Genomic DNA, 13,381 nt, shown 5'->3' on the forward strand with positions numbered 1-13,381 from the left:
CTCCAATGTACTTGTTTTTAAATTCATCTAATAACAAATACCAAGTCAATTAGTTACTTGACATCCTCATGGTGATGTTCGTCCACCATATCCTCGCCTGACCCCTCAGTAAAGAGACAGCTCCATCTAACTTCTCCACTTCAGAGCAGTGGAGACCATCCAACATGATTTTCAAGTCATTTAGCCAAAGATACGCTGCAACCGGCCTTTCCTCGGCTTCTCCCTTAAATTCGGGAGCTCTTAAACCTCTCAACTCTTTTGCTACATTCATTCTTTGAGTTGGTAGAGCAGGGGGTTGAAGACGCGTCAGAATAACGTCTAACGTTCTGAAGAACGTATCTTGATCTTGCACAGACACTCCTTGAGATGTCTGTTCTTCACCTTGTCTGGCCAGGGCAGGTGAATTACTGCTTTCAGCAGGCCTATCTTCTCCTGCTTCACTTCGGGAGCTATTATGTCCGGATATCTAATAAGAATAAATATATTGTTCTATTAGCAAAACAACATACTTATACTATATCAGATCAGAAGTTCTTACTATTTGTTGGCATGTATTCCATTTAAAGACTCTATAGACTCTGGTTTATGCCTAGAATCGGCTAAAGCATAGCTCTAATATCATTAAATGTAACACCCTTAACCTATACTCGACCCGGATACGAGTCCAAGATGTCACATTGACTAAACAAAACAATACTCTTAAAAAACTGATAAAACATTTGAACTTATATTATTAAAATACAATAATATACATATGTTAATACAAATTTATCAAAATACTCAGAGCATACACAACTTAACATTCTATTACATGCCAACACTGATTTACATAACAAAATGCATACTATTAAGTTGTTTCTGATCTGGTAGTTGCATGAGTAATGTTGTACAGCTGTTTAACCTGTCTCGTCTACTTTCTTGAATTCTACGTGTGAAACACTCACACGCTAAGTCATCGACTTAGTGAGGTAATATAATAATAATGATAATAAAGAAATGTAATGGAAATGTCATAATTAAATGGAATGAGATGAAATCAAATGCTTAACCATGCAGTTTATATCACCATGTTCTTTACCTCTCAGCATAATATATTGACATTCATGAATTCATATTAATAAGATTATTGGCCCATGATACCATACTGAGAACCTAAGGTATGTGAGTACTGTGAGGTTTTGCATTATGTTGTCACCACAGCTCATATAAATGTACTGAAGTGCCATGTAGAATTGCACCGAAATGTCGCGTAGAATTGCACCATAGTGCCATATAAGATTGTCCCTAAGGACCACGTATAAAATTTCCTTAAGAATTATATACATATGCCAAGGATCAAGTATGTGTCTTAAAAGACCTCACACATGTTCCAAAGAATACATATATGTCCTGAAAGACCGCTTAGACCCTCTACTATTGGCATGCCAACTATACCTATAGTTCTCATCTACATAACATGGGCTTCCACCATTTCCATAATCTATATTGTATAGACATATAATTTCCATACCTTTATCACATAAACATATCATGTTCCATCACTTTATCACATAGCTTATATAACATTTCCTACATATTAATGTCACTTAATGCATATAATATGAATTAATGTCATGTATCATAATATGAAATGCGATCATGTATCAAAATATTGAATCTAGACTTATCACAAGTCTATAACTGAATAGAATACATATTCATGCTATGCATATGCACTCACCTATATTTCCTTGCTTTTTCCTCGATCGATCTTACGAGATAATTGTTCTGAAACTTGTTTAGGCTCGGTATCTACAGAGTAATTCATTGATGCTAATCAGTATACTAATTAATATATTTTAAACTATCATTTCTTGGGCTAAAAGGAAAGCCATTTTCATCTTTTAATGAAGGTATGCATTGATGCACCACACCATGCATCGATGCATAAATCCTATTCGATGTTTATATTTAAGGGGGTGCATCGATGCACTCCTTATGCATCGATGCATTGATGGCATTCGATGTTTGTATTTTAAAAGAGTGTATTGATGCACTTCCTGTGCATCGATACACCTTGAACAATTTATGGGATTTATCCTTGATGCATCGGTCAATGTGCACCGATGCACATAGCCCAGAAATGTCATTTTAAGCACGAAAATCTCTTTATAATCTTCTCTACACTTTATATTTCACCTCCTTTTATATCCCTAACTTGCATACACTTACTTAAACTAATTATTATCCATTTGATACCTTTAAAACTTAGAAATCCAATTCTCCATATAAAATTTAAGAATTTCAATCAATTTCGAACATGTTCTAAATCGAATTATGACACTTCATATCCTTTAATTTGCTTGATGACAAGTCAAATCCCACTTTTAATTCTTATTATGAACTCTATTCCAAGATTTCACTTTTCTACTTCATTTCTTTAATCCTTCATGTACTCCTCATCTTATTGTTTTAAGATAACCTAAGCTTTCCTTAAGCTTAGTTATCATCTAATAATCAATAAGCAACCTTAAATTCATCAAGAGTTTGATTAACAAGAAAACTCACCTTTAACTTTGTCTTCACCGGGAAGAAGAAGAAAGAAGAAGAAGAGAAATCTGGAAACTTTTCGGTCTTTCCACTAGCTTCCATGTGGGAATAAATATCCTCAAACTAAGATTTATAATTTCCTTGTTAAAAGACTTATTTACCCCTTTAATTTCCTTGTTAAAAGACTTATTTACCCCTTTAATTTCTCTTCTTTACTTATTCATCCTACATGAAACATTCCCATTAAATCTTTCAACTATTCAATTTATCTACTTTCGTCACTAAATTTTAAAATTTCACAATTTGATCACTAACCCGGTATGGAGGATGTTACACCCAAGGCAGAAAAGTTAGAGTTGGTTCATACTGATGTATGAGGATCATCTCCAGTTACATCCCTTGCAGGCTCACTATATTATGTCACCTTCATCGATGATTCTACGAGGAAGGTGTGGGTTTATTTTCTGAAGAAGAAATTAGAAGTCTTTGATACATTCAGAAAATAGAAATTAGAAGTCTTTGATACATTCAGAAAATGGAAGGCCATGGTGGAAAATGAGACTGGTTTGAAAGTCAAGCGGTTGAGGTCTGACAATGGAGGAGAGTACAGAAGCAGTAGATTCAGAGATTTCTGCGCAAACAATGGGATAAAGATGGAGACAACAGTTCCCATGACACCGCAACAGAATGGCGTAGCAAAGCACATGAATATAACTCTGAATGAACGTTCCAGAAGCATGAGGATACATGACGGCTTGCCTAAATTGCTATGGGTTGAAGCTATCAACACTGCAGCTTACCTAATCAACTGTGGGCCCTCAGTTCCCTTGGATGGCGGAATACCATAGGAAGTTTGGAGCATAAAAGAAATAAACCTTTCACACTTAAGAGTGTTTGGTTGTATTTCTTATGTACACATAAATTTTGCTGAAAGAAGTAAACTTGATGCCAAGTCCAACAAATGTGGTGGTGATGAGTTCGGTTACCGGTTTTGGGACTATGAAAATCGAAAGATCATCAGAAGCAGAGATGTCTTTTCAATGAGAATGTGATGTACAAAGACAGGTCAACCGTAGAATCAAGTAGCTCCAATACCAAAGCTAAAACAAAGGAATTTGTTGAGTTTGAGGAGATTTCTGGAAATGATGTTCTGATCAGTCCTAAAGTAGTTCAAGAAGAACCAGGCACACCGGAACTAAGACGCTCCTCTAGAATTCCTAAACCAACTCAGCATTATTCGCCTTCTTTGCACTACTTGTTGTTGACTGACAATGGTGAACCAGAGTGCTATAATGAAGCAATGCAGGTTGGGGATTCAGTCAAGTGGGAGTCTTCCATGAAAGATGAGATGGACTCGCTTATGTAAACAAAGACGGTGACTACGGACAAATTGAAGCTGTGTTCAGCTTCAGTTGGCATGCTATAGTAACAAGACCACAAATACTGTTGCATCGGTCGAGGTGTGAAGACAGATTAAAATCAATTTTCAAGTGGGAGATTGTTGGAAGTCAATAATTGCGGCTCAATGAATGAAATTTAACTAAGGGGCACCAAATTCGATAGATTGAGCACCGAATTCGATGCATTTAATTTTTGTTGAAATTGTTAATAGGGTAATTGCATTTTAGTCCTTACATACTTTAGGGTATTTATAAGATTAGTCCTTAAGCTTCAACTATAAATACCCTTACCCATTTAGCTTCAAAATCATCCCAAATCATCTCTTTCTCCCAATACTAGAGAGTTTTGAGTGTTTGTAAACACCTGTAAATTTTCTCTTGAGTAAAAGATCTGCAGCAGATTATGCAGCATGCGTGTGGATAATTCTTGTGTTATGAAGCAAGAGCTGTGGCATATTGGTTAATTTGTTAGGCAAGTTTGTACCCTTTTTTTCTTTAAAAATATTGAAAGAACATCTTAGTTTTGATGAGACAAGCTGGAGTTGATAATGATAATGTATTCCCCTACTACCCTAAACAAGATCAAGAGTTTTCCATCTAGTTAGCTTAATTAATTTTCTTTTTTTCAGATGTGCAGTTATGCATGATTTGCGGTTAATTCACACTGATTCGTAGCCAGAGAAAACATTATGCTTGTTGATTATAAGTCATTCCTTCATTTTTCCTTATTATCCTTGTCGGCTGCATATTGGTTGAACTTTGGTGAGTGAATGTAGTTTACCCTGAATGCAAATGGTGTTTTATGCAAGTTTTGTGTTGTAAATTTAGACATTGCGTAGTAATTGGTATTTTAAAAAGAAATGGAAGATTAGATTAAGGAAAACCAAATATTTATAACTTATGTCATCATTAGTTTCTATGCATGATTGGTAGATTTATGAATTCATCCTTCAAACCATGCCATGTCCTTCCTAATTGCTAGGTGTGAGACGAAAAATAGGAGGAGGGTGGGTATATTAAAAAATATGGATTCATTTGAAGCATAAGCCCGGTGAACAACAACATAGTAATTCGAAAGAACCGAACCACACAGCTTGAATGTGAAACTTCAAAGTTTCAAGACTTATTGCTAAGGGGAAGGTTTAAGAAGCTAAGAAAAAAGTGTGTTTGCATATCACCGAAACAAGCTCCACCATCGACTAGTAGTTACCGTAGAACTACTAGTAGTAGTGTTGCCTCTCAAAACTTGCTTTTGAATCACCAACACAGAATCTGCATTAACACTCTCAGAAGATGATACATAATCCCCCATTATCCCAAGCTCTTCTTGATTTTCTGTCCATGTTGATAATCCCTCCAATAGACTCTGATTTATTCCTTGTTTTCTCCCCACGATCCACATATCATAATATTTCTCTTTCGCCATTTCCAATATTGCCGCAACTGTATCTGCCCCATTTCTTACCACTAACTCTCTGTAGCTCACTCTCTCGTTTCTTTCGTTCTGAACCCAGAACGAAGTGACCACCCCATCGTCCAGCTTCTTTTGCATTTCATCATCTCCTTCACCGTTTGATGAAAGAAATCTTACTACTGTTAGGGAAACTCTGGGGTTCCCAGCCATCCTACCTGAATAAGACAGAGCCTCTCTAGAATCTGGTCCTCCAAGGAATAGCACAATGAAACCGTGGGTAGCTTCTTGGGGGAGTTGCCTTCTCTCGGCCTTGTCAACAAGAAGGCCAACCGAGCAAGGTGCATTCTCCAGCACTTGGATGATCACAGACTGTTTCCCGCCACCCCATTGCTCTGCTGCTGCGATCTCTCCGTCACATTTCTTCTCCAAAGGTAAAATGATGATAACAGAGTTGCTTTCCAAAGCGAGCTTGCACACCTCCTGATACATTGTTATTTTCGCCGTCGAAGCGGAGAAAAATTGGAGGTCTACGCAGTCTTCTCTCCCTTCTTGATACAAGGTTAGAGCATTCTGGATCCTTTCCCAGTCTGGGAACCTGCTGGCGAGCTCTCCAAATTCCTGTTTTTGGTGGTCTATAAACAAAGGGTTACCACGGCCGATGAAGTCGACGTGGTGAAAGACGTGAATGGAGAACGGATTTTGAGCTGTGGGATAAGAGACTTGAAGAAGGTTAACAATGCTTTGCAAGTGCTCTTTGTCCTTGATGCACACAAGTATCCTAAGATGATCATTTGGAGCTGTATGTTGAATTGTCCTCCTCTGGCTTACCATGTAAGGCTTTGAGGGATCATACAAAATGCTGATCATAGGTGTAATAATTCCCATTAGAATTGCGGTTGCGTACATCAGCATTGTGAAACCTGCTACCCCTATTATCTGCTTGTAAACATCCAATTGTTTAACAAAAAATGGAAGTGAAGTGAACGAAAAGAAGAAAAAATTAAATTTGGAAACCAACACACATCTTTGTCCACCCAATGGTAGTATAGAATAAGCTCCACTTGACCCCTCAAGCTCAAAACAAGGCTGACAGCAAGGCTCTCTCTCCATGATAGATCAACCATCCTGGCAGCCAGCAGAGTGGAGAGGAATTTAGTCAAATAACCTGAAATAATCAAACCAAATAGCGGGCTTAAGGCAGACCACCCAGCTTCCTGCATTGCATAAAAATCTGTGTTCAATCCAAAAAACACATATGTACATGGCATTAATACTTCCATCATAATTGTCTCGCTTTTTTCCACCAAGGTTGCCCCAAGCGGTGGTCCGCTCGGAATCACCAAACCTAACCAAAATGAGCCGTTACAAATGGCTAAGCCGAACATGTCTGACAAAAACCCAAACACAAACACTGATAAAAATATAGTAATCACGTAAATCTGATCCACTGGTTGTCCCTCTGGGGTTTTCCGGATAATCCACAACATTGCTTGGTGAGCGGAACCGAGCAAGAATACTACAAAAACAAATGTGGATAACAAATACCACAAAGCACATGCAGTCGATACTTCCGATTGTTTCATTGCTTCAAAAGCGGAAATAAAATTAAACCCAAAGGAGTCACTAATTAATGCTGTGGACAATGCCATAATCCCAACATCGGAGCTAAGAAGATTTAGTTCTTGAAGTACAACATACTGAATGGGAAATGTTGTCACCGCCATAGATGAGGCAATTGCTCCAGTCGAAGAAAATCTTGCTAGTTGTACGTCCATTGATTTCCGAGTACAAAATGCTACAACCGTCACTACTATGAGAGGTGCGAAAACACCCGCCACGGCAATACAAATTTGTTTTCTTCCTGATCGTGTTAACAACCCTATGTCCATTTTCACTCCACTTACAAAAAGAAATAACATCAACCCCATTAGTCCCAAGTTTTTCAGCAAGAACTCGGATGAAAGGGGAAACACCATGCTCACAAACATCGGGCTTCGTGCCATGAGAGAGGGTCCCATGATAATGCCGCCCTTGAAACCATTTAATCATCAATGTCAGGCCAGAATAACTTACTATTAACATTGATCATATATGTGTGTGTGTATATATATATAAAGAAGAAAAAGAAGAAAAAGGAAAGAGTGAAGGTGAAGGTACTCACAATCATGTCAGAAACCAACCTAGGCTGTCTGAGAGGCTTGAGAAGAATTTGAGCGGTCCGAGAGATGATAATGGTCAAGATTAAAGCAACAAGGATGACATTAAAAGAGAACTTGATCGGCTTTCCTTCATAGAAAATGCTAAAGGGATTAGATATTTGTGATCTAGAACACCTCAATGGAAGTGCTGCAGTTCCACGGTTGGAGAGCTGGAACTTGGCGCCTCTTGCAATTCCCATGGCGGGCGGGTGAATGTATTACAGCCTAACCTGGTAAAAGGACTAGTATCTATCACCGCAACAAGAGCAGGGGAGTTTTGGATGACCACTATGCAATGTGGCAGAAAAGGAAATCCCTTTTGTGTTGAGAATTATCCTTGGCACTAACATGCATTAAAATGAGGTCGGGTGTTGTTTTATTTGTTCTGTTTCTATTTCTATACGAAATATAAATGAACTCTTAACTTTCCTCTTTGTTTTAGATGAATTGTAGTTACCTATATAATTTCTTCTAAATTCATGCATGCTTGACATGACATGAGCTTCTATTGTTGGGAATGAAGCATTTTTCCCCTCTTTGGTTTAATTTTAGAAAAACGGTAAATATGTTCTGCCCACAATTTTATTTTCTCTTTGCGTGAAGTGACATTTTTAGTAATTATGTAGAGGATAGGGTGGTGTGGATACCATAAGACAAGAGGAAGCAATGAGAATTGAGAAATCAAAGGCAGAGCAGCTACAAATAAGGCGTTTGTTATGCATCTGACGTGCTTTCTGAGTTAAAGAGAATTTAATATGGATCATCCACAACACACACACACATATATATATCAGTGATCAGATGATTTTAATTGTTTTATTATGTATTCTTTTTAAAATATACTTAAAAGGACATTTGACATCATCTGAACAAGAGCAAAAACGAGATGTGAATAACAAAACTTCAAAATGGTAAAGCCAAACATAACAAGATATTAAGCTTCAGATCGAAAGATCTGACGTGAACATTGAAACGCCTAACAGACCAAACATGAAACTGCGGAACCATCGCACCTTAAGAAGCAAAGGAGGTCAGAATACGATTTTTAGCAAAGAGGAAAGGTGCCTCAATCAAATCTGCATTAAAGAGAAGTGAGGGTCAGACATTTTTAGTTAACATTGCTACTGCATGAGGCTCTGCTTATGTTTTTAGTTCACACCATATTGAGGCAGCAGCGGATGTAGCCTTTGTTCATGGTGGGCACGTGCACACCCTGAAATCTGAATTTTTTTATACTAGTAGTTCATTTTATTGATGGTGCCTACCTTAAAATTTTATTTGTGTCTACCTATAAAAAAATTTATGTTATTAATATAGGCCTGAACAATATTCCTAGATCCGTCACTGTATTGAGGGTTGTCCATAGAGATGGCAACTCAACCCAAACCCGACGGGTTTCGACCCGATCCGACCGGATCGGATTTTTTATTAAAAAAAATACGGGGTCGGGTCGGGTTTTTTTTTTTAAATGCACTGTTCGGGTCGGGTTTAGGGTGAAAAAAATCCGACCCGAAAAATATATATAATTTTACCCTATATATTTAGGGATAATTACAATAATACCCCTCTATATTTAATTTTTTTTTCAATTAAGTTACTGTTTTTATTGAATAAAAATATATTTTTTTATTATTTCGAGTCGGGTTTCTAAGTCATATATTCGGATCGAGTTGGATGAAACCTTAATTTCGTCGGATCGGATCATTGGTGGATGACCCTTTCTTCTCGGGTCGGGTGGCCCAAAAACCCGATCCTACCTGACCCATTGCCATCCCTAGATGTACAGCTTGTATTGTAATGAGCTATGTTTTGTCAGAATTGATGTATTGTATTTGAGTTAGGAAAAGCACTTCATCAGCCACTTTATATACTCATTTCCTCCCTTCCCAATATTAAACTCACAGTGATCAAACCAAGAACAAAAAGTGATCAGTTATCTTACTAGTATTAAAATCCAAAAAACAAACTGCACCAGTCGGGAATCGAACCAAGGTCTGTACCATGACAGAGTACTATTCTACCACCAGACCACTGGTGCTTGACGGATCTGGTGATCTTAAAATATTATAAATCCATTTGAGTTCTTATTGAGCACTGATACGGGTCACTTGAACCACACATCCAAGCAGTAGCTTAGCAGCTTAGTAATCTAAGAGTGTGACAGCGGAAGGAGGAGAGAAGGTTGAAGCGAGAAATGGCGAATTCTATTTACAGGGCTTCGATTCTTCAATCTCAGTTGCTTTTCCGACCCAGTTTATCAAATAAACATACTGTTCCGAAGAAGAGTAAGTTGCTCTGTTTTGCTTCATCACAACTCAATCCTATCCGGTTAGCACATTTTCACCTTCCCTTTATTTATCTATTTAATCCTAGGAAAGCTGAACACAAGTGTAGTGATGTACTTTTTGTTTGATTTTAGGTCAGAAATGAGTTTTTGTACTGGAACTAACCTCATTCCTCATCCAAACAAGGTGTTCCAAGCTTGAAAATTTTGTTACTAACGTTTGAATTCAACTTTATTGGGTACTAACTACAACTTTGATTTCTCTGCTTCTGTTAGGTGGAGAAAGGAGGAGAAGATGCTTTCTTTGTTAGCAACTTCAACGGGGGAGTTATTGCGGTTGCTGATGGTGTTTCCGGGTATAATCTAATTAAACATCAATCTTTTCTCACTCTAGATTAACAAATTTCAAGTCTTTTGTCAGCTATTCTTATTTTTCACATTTTTACAGTCCTTGTCTGAACATTCTTCTTTATTTTTCCCAGAAATGAAAATATGATTCTTCAACAAATTAGGCAAACCGTTTCATTGTGTGAACTAGCTTTTTCTCCCCTGGCGTTATTTGCTAATTTTATTTTCATTTGTTTTCCAGTTGGGCTGAACGAAATGTGGATCCTTCATTATTTTCCAAGGAGCTAATGGCTAATGCTTCCTCTCTTGTAGGAGATTTAGAGGTAGTAGTATTGGCATATTTGAAGCAATAATTTCTTTTGGGAATTGACATATTTTCAATCTGATTTGAATGATTGCTTAAGATAAAAATTTGGGTGTTTGTTAATCTTCCTGATTAACGGATTATACGTATCTACTATGGTGTTTATCTGGCTATATCTTTTACCAGGTTAATTACGATCCCAGGATCCTCATAAGGAAAGCACATGCTGCTACTTCCTCTAAAGGATCGGCTACTGCGTAAGTTTATAATATTCTCTGGATGTCTTCCCTTCCAACATCTTTCTACACATCGTGATACTGTCATCAACTTTGATTTTCCGATTGATTTGTAGTATCGTTGCGATGCTTGAGAGGAATGGAACAATGAAGGTTGCCAGTGTAGGTGACTGTGGATTAAGAGTTATCCGCAAAGGTAATACCAGGTACTGTGTTTCTTCTAGGAGTTGTTTCTCAATATTGTTGTGGGCAAGGTTTAGTGATTAAGTTATTACAGGGCAGATAATCTTTTCTACGACCCCACAAGAACACTACTTCGACTGCCCATATCAATTGAGCTCGGAGTTAATTGGCCAAACGTATCTTGATGCCGTGGTAATGAATGAATGCTAAGTTTACCTGTCAATTCTCATTGTCATTTATCCTATCAGTAGCTGCTTTTTGTACAAAAACCAAAATCAAGTGACCGTGTCGACACAAAGTTCAATTTGCAAGGGACAATTATCGACTTAAACGCGTTGCTTGTTTCTTGTATTTTCCCGTAAAAACAGGTTAGCAGTGTGGAATTAGTGGAAGGAGACACCATAGTTATGGGCTCCGATGGGCTCTTTGACAATGTTTTCGATAGAGAAATCATTTCCACGTTGGCCATACATAGCGATGTAGTGGACGCTGGTATGTGTTTCTTTCTAGTTACTGTTGTTTAAGTAGGATAGTAAATGAATCAAATTTAAACGAATATCTATCTATTCATGTTAACATATTTTCGAACATTAAACAAACACTAACAGAACAGTTTAACATGTTTGCAAATACTAAACGAACATATTTAAAGACTAATATAATTTAGTATCACATCTCAGACTATAAGAGTAAGAGTGGGACTAAATTGAATAATCAATTTGTAATGGTAGCAAAGGCATTGGCTAACCTGGCAAGCAATCACTCCATGGATTCAAGGTTCGAGTCTCCCTACTCATTAGAGGCCAGATCCAAGGTGATGAACTACTAGTCAGAACGATTAAGTTAAAACCTGGCATGAATCGATTTAACATGTCTTGATGGTATTCCTTTACAGGGTTTTGATGTTCCTTTTTGGAAGAAAATCCTGGGGATGAAGCTAACAGGTGGGTTTTATTTTGTTTTTTCCTTTGGCAATGATATCATTTGCGTTCGCCCACAGTTAATCCTTACGATTTTGACTTTGGGAGCAGGTGGAAAGCTAGATGATATCACTGTGATTGTTGGTAAGGTTGTAACTTTACCTGCCGCTGCTAGCTCGAACCAGGTTCAGATGACAGGAATGATGGAGGAGGCTGGTTCCGGTGACACTAGGGGTTTACTTTAGACAAGAGGATGCAATTAACATCCACGTACCTTGCCTTACCTGCCATTATTGGATTACGGCTATGTTCATTGAGAAATCAACCTGTTTTACCATTTTTGGCAACTACTATGATCGTTAATGTACAAAAGATCTCATGTCACTCAACTCAAGATGTTGAAAATGCCCACACATCAACATATCGTACTTGATGTAGAATTATGGGACACCTTTTTCTTTACATTGAACGATTAAATAATGATTTTTTATATATAATTGGAATGGTCAATAAATGGTTATCAAAATGCGAAATCCATGTCTGTCAGGCTGGACTTTTTCCATGCTAACCTCATCATCAAACAAGTGAAAGAATAAAAATCGCAACAATAGAACCGCGTGAACGAAATGACTACAAGTCATTATATGAGATATATCCATGGACCTCAACTGAACTAGTTACTCATCTACAATCCAAAACTTGAAAGTAATTAAACGGAAAATAGTCAAAAAAATATCACATATCCTACTATGCTTCAACATTGAGTCAAGAAAATAACTTTTGCAGCACTTGAATCTTTGGAGTAAAAAATGCAACTTTACATTGCTTCGTCATGAAACCAAATGCAAAAATCGTATGGATTCCTGGCTATAATTACTTGAAACAACAAATGGCAAAATATCCTCTATGGATATTAGTTAAGTAGACTATAGATGTACCTGGAAGTATTTGTCATGCTTACCCATTCATCGTGTGAAGCAAAACTTTCCAACCATCACTTGAGGTGTCCGTTTTGCAGCATCTGTATACATTGGCACAATTCCTCGTGACACTTCAGGTGATAGTGCCACTTTCAGGGCAGCCATCGAGTTGTTGGAAGAAAGATTTTGCTGCTTCATAGGTGGACCAGCAGATTGCAGCAGCCGGGGAGTGGAAGAGAGTTCGAGGAACCCATCCCCTCATGAGGCCCTTGTAGCCATCTTTTTGCACAATTGTTTTAGTCAGGTCCATAATAGCAGTACTCTTAAATCTATCACACCCGCATACACCCTGTGATGCATTTTTTTTTAATAACAATAAGAAGATCAGAGGAGCAAGATGCATAATTAAAACAATTACAGAGGTAAATCTTAATGGATTTCAAAAACCAACAATGTGAACTAAAAGCGAAGCAAACTGAAACAAGAAATTGACCACACGCAAGGACTTAAAATACAAGCGTATCAGCGTATAAAGGAAAGTACGCAGATATAGATGAAGATGGAAATTTACTTTCAGTAATCAGAATGTTGTAGATATTAAAGGCATTGAAATTAAATGTGTTGCAGTAATAAAGACTGGATGCT

General features: G+C 37.5%; 2 protein-coding genes across 5 annotated transcripts; one reads left to right on the forward strand and one right to left on the reverse strand.

The window, feature by feature from the left end:
• Positions 1-5,103: 5,103 nt before the first annotated feature.
• On the reverse strand, positions 5,104-7,741 carry LOC120116659 (cation/H(+) antiporter 24-like). Its single transcript, XM_039137080.1, has 3 exons — positions 7,505-7,741; positions 6,366-7,373; positions 5,104-6,279 (listed from the first exon to the last, which is right to left on the reverse strand). The coding sequence occupies exons 1-3, from the start codon at positions 7,739-7,741 to the stop codon at positions 5,104-5,106; spliced, it is 2,421 nt and encodes an 806-aa protein (XP_038993011.1).
• A 1,965-nt stretch (positions 7,742-9,706) lies between these two features.
• On the forward strand, positions 9,707-12,255 carry LOC120116637 (probable protein phosphatase 2C 26). Of its 4 annotated transcripts, none has more exons than XM_039137060.1 (11): positions 9,707-9,869; positions 9,961-10,012; positions 10,102-10,181; positions 10,415-10,496; positions 10,661-10,734; positions 10,830-10,909; positions 10,982-11,088; positions 11,265-11,388; positions 11,628-11,710; positions 11,792-11,840; positions 11,928-12,255. In XM_039137060.1, exons 1-11 carry the CDS (start codon positions 9,736-9,738, stop codon positions 12,059-12,061), a joined length of 999 nt encoding a protein of 332 aa, XP_038992991.1. In that variant the 5' UTR covers positions 9,707-9,735; the 3' UTR covers positions 12,062-12,255. The 4 variants fall into 4 exon arrangements, with proteins under 4 accessions (XP_038992991.1, XP_038992992.1, XP_038992994.1 ...); XM_039137061.1 differs by having other exon boundaries at positions 10,664-10,734; XM_039137063.1 differs by having other exon boundaries at positions 9,709-9,869; positions 10,664-10,734; positions 10,991-11,088.
• Positions 12,256-13,381: the final 1,126 nt, after the last annotated feature.

The sequence above is a fragment of the Hibiscus syriacus genome, unplaced genomic scaffold (assembly GCF_006381635.1).
Source record: "Hibiscus syriacus cultivar Baekdansim isolate YM2019G1 unplaced genomic scaffold, ASM638163v2 tig00110300_pilon, whole genome shotgun sequence".
NCBI classification, from domain to species: Eukaryota; Viridiplantae; Streptophyta; class Magnoliopsida; order Malvales; family Malvaceae; genus Hibiscus; species Hibiscus syriacus.

Bases quoted from the DNA above. Each gene is read 5' to 3' on its own strand.
- LOC120116659 (XM_039137080.1), bottom strand. From the start codon at position 7,741: ATGGGAATTGCAAGAGGCGCCAAGTTCCAGCTCTCCAACCGTGGAACT. The intron at 7,374-7,504 runs GTGAGTACCTTC...AATGGTTTCAAG, and splicing joins GGTTGGTTTCTGACATGATT to GGCGGCATTATCATGGGACC. The intron at 6,280-6,365 runs GTGTGTTGGTTT...GTTTACAAGCAG, and splicing joins ACCATTGGGTGGACAAAGAT to ATAATAGGGGTAGCAGGTTT.
- LOC120116637 (XM_039137060.1), top strand. From the start codon at position 9,736: ATGGCGAATTCTATTTACAGGGCTTCGATTCTTCAATCTCAGTTGCTT. The intron at 10,013-10,101 runs GTGTTCCAAGCT...TGCTTCTGTTAG, and splicing joins TCATTCCTCATCCAAACAAG to GTGGAGAAAGGAGGAGAAGA. The intron at 10,735-10,829 runs GTAAGTTTATAA...ATTGATTTGTAG, and splicing joins TCTAAAGGATCGGCTACTGC to TATCGTTGCGATGCTTGAGA.